General features: G+C 30.4%; 1 protein-coding gene across 4 annotated transcripts in view; it reads left to right on the plus strand.

Moving 5' to 3' along the window:
* Positions 1 to 6,798, plus strand: part of LOC106687603 (glutathione S-transferase LANCL1) — a 21,270-nt gene extending 14,472 nt beyond the window's left edge. For all 4 annotated transcript variants that reach the window (XM_067046984.1, XM_067046985.1, XM_014431587.3 and 1 more), the window contains 6 exons: positions 903 to 1,038; positions 1,141 to 1,281; positions 1,376 to 1,558; positions 4,988 to 5,134; positions 6,118 to 6,220; positions 6,667 to 6,798. In XM_067046984.1, the coding sequence (XP_066903085.1) occupies positions 903 to 1,038; positions 1,141 to 1,281; positions 1,376 to 1,558; positions 4,988 to 5,134; positions 6,118 to 6,220; positions 6,667 to 6,746 (790 nt within the window). In that variant the 3' untranslated portion in view covers positions 6,747 to 6,798. The remainder of the gene's footprint in view (positions 1 to 902; positions 1,039 to 1,140; positions 1,282 to 1,375; positions 1,559 to 4,987; positions 5,135 to 6,117; positions 6,221 to 6,666) is intronic.
* The last annotated feature ends 2,769 nt before the right edge of the window (positions 6,799 to 9,567 follow it).

The following is a 9,567-nucleotide window of genomic DNA, read 5'->3' on the forward strand; positions in this document are numbered from 1 at the left end:
TATATTTATATTATTATTATTTTACTAGAGCAATATATAATATCCATTATATATAATCTTTTCAATTTCTTGAGGCTGGGATTTATTTTTTAAATAAATTAAAGGGTATGCATGTTAAGTCTTAACACTCTTTATTATATCAACAGTCCAATATTTTAGCTAATTCGACCATCCTCAAATATAAATTTACACCTCACATCCAATTATTTAAGCATATTTTGTAGGCTATAATGCCTAAGTCATTAATTACAAGTCAAATTACCCTATTATGTCCCAATGTCATTAATTTCTAAAACTTTTAATTTTAGATCAACTTACACTATCAACTATCATATAAACAGTTTGTTTATTGGGTAATTTGATAAAAGGGTACTTTATTTAAGTAATAACTTTATTTCAAATAGGGTAATTTGATTTGTAATTAATAACCTGGGCAGAATAGCCTGCAAAACATTTTTAAATAATGGTATGTGAAGTGTAAATTTATATTTAAGATTGTCCTTGAGGATGACCGAATTGGCCAATACGTTGGACTGTTGAGACTTAACATGTATACCCTTTGATTTATTTATAAAATATATGTATATATTAATATGTAGTCTTCTGGCCAGATATGTTTTTGTTTTTATTTGTACGTTTTTGTTGTTCTCAAGAGATCTAGTCCCAAAATGAAGTATTTTTCTATTCTTTAGTATAGGTTATAACCCATAACAAGAGCAAATTGTGTGTAAGTGAAGCTTGTGCCCCCTCATCTACCTCATTGGAGTGAAACTTGTGAACTTTTACCTTTGCTAGGTTTCATTAATTTTTCAACAGTACTAAAGTCTTGAACTCATTAAAAAATTTTCAATCTAGATTAAAAATAATTTAATCATTTTATATAATCAAATGATTATTTATAGATTGATTGATTTACCAACTAAAGCTAGTTCATCTCCTCCATATGAGTTGCTATATGGTAGAGTTGGTTATTTGTATGCGTTATTGTTTGTGGAAAATGAGATTGGGCCTATAATACCTGTGGAAGTTATAAAGGATGTAAGTTTAAGTTGTTTCATAATTATAATTTTCCTATTCAATATCATTTGTACGGAGTATAGTTTGCTTAAATTATATAACATTCTCTTTTAATTATCTTAGTGTATTGAAGCTATCATCGAAGGAGGAGTATCTAAAGCTCAATCAACACATTTTCCCGCCCCTCTGCAGTACGAATGGTACAACACAAATTATTTAGGAGCTGCTCATGGAGTAGCTGGTATCTTGTATGTACTACTCTGTGTAAGTTCTCTTTTATTATTTTCCTAAATAGTATTATTACATTTATTTTTATTTAATACAATTAATATTTATGTTAATGTTGATATGATCGTAGGCCAATCAGTTCCTTACCGAAGTTCAAAGACAGCAAATTATCAAACCTACTATAGACTGGTTAAAAGAAAACCGTTTTCCTAGTGGCAACTTTAAATCAAGCTACGGGAGGGATAGAGATTCATTAGTCCACTGGTGCCATGGATCTCCAGGATTTGTCTATCTTTTTATGCTAGCTCATAAAGTAAGTGTTAAAGCCACCTCAAATCAACTATTTCTTTTTGTTGGAAGGCTTTAAATGTGAACAAAAAACAAAACTGACTCAGATTAAACATTTATTTGGTTCAATTTAAACATGGTAAAAACAAAAAACTAACATAAATAAAACATAACTAATAATGAATACAAGCAAAATAAAAGGGCCTTTCAGATAAAAATCAAATTATATAAATAAAAGAGAACAAAAGAGACAAATTTACAAACAATATAAATATGTAAAATAAATACTACTGGTCGATGTAGGGTTGCTCCACTTGGATAGGTGTGCTGCTGATATGTGTAGATCACAGTTCTGGTAGCTAAATAAACCTCTGCAATGGTCCAGAGTTGGTGTGGTGGCTCATTGATGGTCCGAATATCCAACAGTCGTGTTGTATTAGGCGAGCCGACAAAATGAACGCAGACAGGGATGCTAATGACGCTACCGGGTTCAATGATTAGTCGGAACTGCAATTAATAAAGTGGAAACACAGAAAAGGTCTGGTTCCGAACTGTAATGACTCACTAACTCACTAAAAATGTCCAAACTATTATCAACCAAACGCAGACAGGGCTGCTAATGCTACCACGGCCACTAATTAGCCGGAACTCCTATATTAAAGTCAGACATAGAAAAGGTCTGGTTTCGAACTGTAGTTACGACTAAAACACTCAACAAATGTCCAAACTATTAAACTATAAACACAGACAGGGCTGCTGAGGACGCTATCAGGGCCACTAATTAGTCGGAACTGCTCTAAAAAACTAAGATGGTCGGTCCGTAGCTAGGTGACGCATCTTAGCAACAATGATCACCCCTAGCAACTGTCTCTATTACTCATTATTACAAACAAATATAATTACACATTTTTCTTTTCAAATAACTAAATCTAAATAAAACAATACAAATAAAAATAAATGTAACTAAATTAAATACTAATAAAACTATATAACTAAAACTATAAAACTAAATACTAAGTACTAAAAATACTATTTACAAGGTAATTATATATTATGACGTTAACAGTAAGAAAGGATTTATAATTAAATATAACTAACAATATTTTTATTTTAGACCTATTCTTCAATCAAAGAATTTGTTCTAATGACATTACTCTAGACCACTTGTTCACAAATTTTTTTTCTATTAATTTTGTTAATTAATATTTTGCTCATTTAAAGGACATTGAGTTGTTAAAAAACATTTCTTTTATCCAGAAGGAAAGTGGAGGAGAAGTGGCTTATAACTCAAAATCAACATCAACAGATTTTAAACTCTTATCGTGACAACCTTCTTATATCATCTAATATATAAAAATGAATATTTGTTTGTTGGTACTTGATGCACTGCCATACCGATCATCCGATTGTGTTGTTACTTGATGCACTGCCATACCGATCGTCTGATTGTCATGGGGTTTTTTACTAAGTGTTCCGGATTTCCATGGAAGGTCATGGGTTATTACAATTTTTTCGGTAAAATAAATTAAGCATTTTTGGCGCATAACTCAGTAAGTATATATTTTTTTCATGATTATTATGTGCTAATCAATTTATCTCTTTCTGAAGAATAAGAAAAAAATATTACTGATTCTATTTAATGTGTTTTATTCACTAAAAATTAAAAAAATAAAATGAAGATTACAATAAAGTAGGTCAACAAAATTCTATTTAGGAAAAAGCAAATGATATTCATTTTTAGCATCACCCTCCAATATCATTTTTCAAAGAAATTAAAAATTATGAATTTTTTACCTTGATTTATTTTGTTCATAATTCCCCTGCTTTTTATCCAATTCCTGGGTTAATGCAACTGTTGAAATGCTGAATGTCTCCTCCTTTTACCTTCATTTACAAAATTTAGATTTAATGCCTTTATGAAGGTGAAATATTAGTTTCAAATAAAGAAAAACTTTTCAGAAATTTTATTTTATATTTCTGGTTCTAATTTGTTTAATTTTTTTTATTTTTATACTATAAATTTTGATTATATAATGTTATAAACAGATATAATAAGCTATTAATTAAATTGTTTATACAATGTGTAAATAACTATGTATATTTATTTATATCAAACTTTCAAATATATTTAACTAACCTATGTACATTCCTAAATATAGCAATTGCGAAACATTGGGTCTGCTAGTGTTATGTAAAAAATAGGGATCATCAGATAACCTATCAAAATGATTTTACGAAGCTGAAAAACCTGTAGAAAATTAGAGTATCTTATTTTTTTGTCTAGTAGTAGTTTTAACTACAAACAACTTTTATTCATACAATACTAATTACAGTAAATATTATTTTTAAATCTTTCGGTGATCTTGAATATGATGTTAAAATTTTATAAAGATTGGTTCAGAAGTTTTCACAAAGAGTGATTTCAAACAATCAAAATGGTTTCCTTTATATAATACTATAATTACTTATAACTGCACTTTAAATCTTAGTTCTTTAATTCTATACGGACCTAGGTCTTCACAAATATTCGTGTTGTAATCATACCAATGTAAGGGGAATTCCCAGATGTCTATAATGTGCTATTAGGATTTTTATTAATATAAAAGAACTTTTACGCTTTATGTCAAACACTGGTAGTGAGGAAGTTATTACACATTAACTGCCATGGACACGTTGGAGGTCTGTCAAACTTTTTATCTTTTTTTCCGGTTAGCTCTATAGACCTTGTAGATCTTTGGCTGCACATACTAGCCTTCTCCACGGCTGTCTGTCTTGGACTAGTGCTTTCCAGTTTGTGGACCTCCCACATGGTCTCATGCCAACTGTAATGGCATTCATAGTTGTGCAGAGGTGCCCTGATGGGTTGCTTCAAGCCACATGTTCAGCCTAACTTAACCTCCTTGCCTTCTTATCATGAGATATTGACTGACCAGTCTTTGCAAGCAGATCACTGTTAGTCCTTCTCCTTCATGTTCTAAGGCTCTGATCCCAGAGCCCTCCCACGGAAGATTTTCCCTTCGAATATCTCGATTCTGCTTTCAAGGATACCTGTTAGAGCCCAGGTCTCACTGCTGTAGGTTTCAGCTAGCAGATTTAAGTTACCTGAAATATTATAATTTCACATTCATTGCCAGCCGGAATAGCCCCTCCCTATTCCTAGGACGCTCACGGCAGACTCATGCCATCATCAATGACATCGCCTTCAGCAGACCTGGCAGCTTATCTTATAATACCACACTGGCAAACCAAGATTCATATTGTCAGCTTATATACATCCTTTCTTATTTGTATATATTTAAAAAAAAAAGAAATAATTTCAACAATTGATACTCCCAATATTTGGGATAACCTTATAATTAAATAGTTTTTGGCTTTACTGAGTACTTGGAGAAAGATTTTTTTTTAAAATGATCATTCATTAATGATTTAATATTAATTATAACTTTTTTTTAAGGTATATAATAATCCAGAGTACAAAGACTTAGCTATACAATGTGGCGATGTTGTATGGCATAGGGGATTATTGAAGAAGGGTTATTCAATTTGCCATGGTGTTTCTGGAAATGCTTACGCATTCTTACATCTTTACAAAAATACAAGAGTAAGTTTACTATTTATGTTTGTGTTTTTCATTTATGTGTGTGTGTGTGTATTGATTCATAATTTGAAATCGGTACAGCAGTCCAGAGATTATATCCTGAGAAATGATTATCTTTGCTTAAGCTATAATACTTTGTAACTAAATATACATACGTATTGTGGTATTATTTTTATTATATTTAATAATAGTATGGTATCAATCTATCCTATCCCCATATTTTCTCTATTAGTTCTACTTTGTATAATATAAATTTATTTAACTCGAACAGGACAGGACTAGTTCCGCTGACTTAAGCATATCCAACTATATAATTAGAATTAGAGGTTTTTTTCAATTTTATTGATTCATTAATATTTTGTTTAAAAGTAAGTTTTAGATATCCTCTGAGTTTTCTTAAACTTAAGTTATTTTGTAGATAAAAAAATATTAAGTTTTATAAGCTCTCAAAGGGAGCGCGGGTAGCCCTGGGTAAGGCACATGGCTACTAACTCCAAGGACCCAAGTTCGAATCCGGCTGTGCAGAAAATTATTTTCTGTTATACTGTAGCCGTGAGTCAACTACTGTGGGTTCTTGAAGCCCTCCTGGGGTCCATCCAGCCTCTTAAATTGGGTAAAAATCTGGCGATCGAGCATGATTCTGACCAAATCACATCCTTGCACAACCGTTGGTCTAGTAACTGTATTTCATTATAAAGTACTGCACCCCTGACTCTTCATGGGTTGTAACGGTACAGATTTTAATTTTTTTTAAAGCTCTCAAATGCTTCTGCTGACCCTGAGAATTCGTAAACAATCTACAGCTTAAAACCACAACACAAGCCATAACTCCCCTAATGTACTATAAGTGCAAAATATCACTTCAATTAATTCCATATAAAAGATAATAAATTCATTTCTAACTGAGTACTAAAAGAGAAAAAAAAAACTAAAATTAATAAAAAAATGTATAAAAGATGTTTTAATATAATTTTCAATATATCCAGGATTTGAAGTACTTGTATCAAGCTGCTTGTTTCCTCGATTGGTGTACAACTTACCCGACACATGAAGGAAGGAAACCTGATACACCTTATTCCTTATTTGAAGGTTTGTATCTTTTTGTCAAAATATAGAAACTGGATAGAAAATTAAATATACAATGACATATTAGTGTTTATATCTGTATAATTAATACAAATTTATTTTGTATATCCCTGTGATGTTCCGAATTGGGTGACACATTTATAAACTGATTGAGTGGCTAGCTGCTTCGCTAAATGTCCCTATATCTGTTATTACATTCAGGTTTCTAATGAAAATTTCATAGCTCAATTTTAAATTAAGCAACACTCATATATTTTAAGAAATAAATCTATAATTTCTAGAAAGAATAAACCACTACACCATGGATATGTTCTTATTTATGAATAAAAGAAAATGTCTACCCAATTAATCAGTATTCATTACATACTTATTATTATATCTAATAATAAGTTAAAATACAATGTTTAAAGAAATATATAAGATCTGTATGTTGTTTTTTTATTTTTCAGGTATTGCTGGTTTGGATTACTTCCTTACTGATGTTCAAAATCCAGAAGACGCAAATTTTCCTGCATTTGCTCTCATTTAAAATATTTGAACCTTAATTCTATTTCAAATGAATAAACCTAATTTATTTTCTACCATACTTGTATACGTACCATAAAAATCCAATATCATCAGGTTTGTTCCAACAGGTATCAAAAGTATCATTAAAGCAGTGGGCATATATATGGTATTAGGATTCAGAACTGAAAAACTGTACTTCACAAGCACCTGCCAATTGATAATAGTCTTGACTCCTGTTGGAACAAACTTATTGTTGATATACAATCCTCTTATTCCCATTTTTATTGCAGGGTCATTCTTGTCAATTCAATATACTTTTAAACTTTACTATCTCAGGTTTTCTTAAAATTTGGAACAGTTGTTCTATTGGATTGACTTGGAAAAAAGTGAAATTTTACTCCCAGGTTTATATGTTGATAGGTTGAGATAAAATTTCTCAAAACCTAATTTAAAATATCTGAAAAAGTACATATTTTAAAATTCCCAATTTTATTCGTTGAATACACATTATTATAATTACAGAGCAAAAGATAAATGTAGAATGGAAATGCCTACATTTAAAAAAAAAAAAATTAAAACTATTGCTCCATTCTCATAAATTCAATACTTCATTTATATGAATTATTACATTAATGCTAACATTAAAGTTTTAATGAAAATATAACTCAGAGGTGGAGTGGATAAGCAAAATGGTGTTAAAATCTCCTGACATATTAATTGAATCATTATTCATGTCTAGGCTTTATTTATTTTCAAAACTTTAATATTAGAATTTCTATAATAATTAGTATTAATGAAAAGTGAAGTTATAGGAGTGGGGTTTTTTTTTTTTTTTTTTTTTATATGAACTTCAGCCCACATTTATATTTTGCTCGATGATTTACAACTATACTACAGCACAAAAAAAAATATATTCAAGGAATAAATTTGATAATTATAAAATAAGTACTTTTCCAGATATTTTAAATTAGATTTTGATAAATTTTATCTCATCCTAACCCATATAGCATAGCATATCATTTAAAAGGGCATGAAATATACTGTGAAGTGACACCTATCCCATATTTCTAGCTAAATTAGAGAAGTTTTTAGATATAACAAAATTTGTTCTATTTTTTTGCCGATTTATGAGATCTTTACAGTTGTGTTATTAAAAAACAGATGAACCTGAGAGTAAAATTTCACATTTTTCTAAATCTATACTAATAGTACCATTGTGCCAAATTTGAATGAAATCTGATATTATAAGGTTGAAAAGTGAGTTCAATTTACATGGAATGTCCCTCCATTTTATTCTTCTGGAAGGAATTTCATAGTCTAGGTAGAAGCATCCTTTACAAAAAGGAAGAAATTACAATCATTCCAAAATAAGGTCCTAAGAATCGCAATGGATGCCCCTTGGTTTGTAAGATATAGCCAATTGTATAAAAAACTACAAATGGAATCAACAGACGACTTCATCAAACAAGGTTTATAAAATTCCACTCATCGAATCATCGGTAGTTATAGGAGCCGTACCTTACAATTTAGACAATCCAACCTCATCCTGAAGACTGAAGCCCAGGCTGCTGCAGAACATCCTGTTTTAAATTATGTATTTATCTGTTTCTATTATTTTCATTACTACTATTTTGTTTATTTTTTCTCTTAATTTTTTTTAAATTAACTTTTTTTCCCTATAAAAGTCAGTTATTTATTTTATTAAACCTATAAATTTAACCTTTTTTCTCACTTCTTAAGAATTATTGTTTTTATCTATTTATTTATTATTTATACATATTTTTTTTATAATTCATCTTTATTATTGACAATTGTTTGATATTTATAGTGTTGAAATAGTTAGGTGTGTCTTTTGCTTGAGAATATGCTCCCTCTCCCCCATAATTAATTGTTAAAAAAAAACCAAGCTGTGTAAAAAAAATAACCATGTAATGCTGATCAAGCCAATCTGGTATTGAATGATGTATTAATTTTTTTTTTTTAATTTTGTCTTGCACTATTGTCCTTCCTTAGGAATACCATTAGGTATGGGGACATGGATCCAAAGCTTGGGGTCAATAGGTACCTGAAAGAGGTGGCCTAAAACCAGGTTATATCAGAAGATTAGAAAAGATCTAGTTTGGTTTGATGTTATATAAAGAGTCCTGATTTCTATCTCCAAATTGTAAGATTATTTATAGTACCATATGAGTCTTTCGCCTGATAGAGTGACACCCCATAAAATCAGTTTCTGAAGTTTCAATATTGATTCTATAACAATTTAGCATATTTGCAAAGTTAAGTGTTGTAGAGTATCAAATTTAATGAGGAAATAGACCTAAGACTGGTTGGGAGACCCAATAGCCCTTCAACTGTTTAACATCACTCCACTAGTAATCCTTAATAGAGCAGGGATAAATCAAGAAGGCACATTGTTTATGAAGATGGCCCAGGTTTCAGCCTATTCCAGATGATGCAGTGATCATGAGGAAATCTCTGCAGATTATAAGGATACAAAGAAAACCGGATTGCACATCAAGAAAAGCAAGACTAAGATTGTGGCAATAGGCAGCTGGCCCAGAAGTAGTCACTGAAAAGGGTACATATTTCAGTAGGCCATGTCTTTGCTAATAATAGTCCAATTAAAGATTTTAATCAACTTTCGAATACCTATATGAAAATGCAACAAGGTAATTCTTTAATGTATAATGGATATGTCTTATTGATAATTTCCAAAAGGAATTTCATGAAACCAAAGCTATATATGTGTACGGATTATACAGTAGCAACCAGACTAATATATGTTAATTACCGCTCAAGATACCGATTGACCAGTACATAATGACGCGACACTACCTAGCTGC

This window comes from Halyomorpha halys, unplaced genomic scaffold (assembly GCF_000696795.3).
Source record: "Halyomorpha halys isolate HHAL.00 unplaced genomic scaffold, Hhal_1.1 Scaffold987.1, whole genome shotgun sequence".
Lineage (NCBI taxonomy): Eukaryota > Metazoa > Arthropoda > Insecta > Hemiptera > Pentatomidae > Halyomorpha > Halyomorpha halys.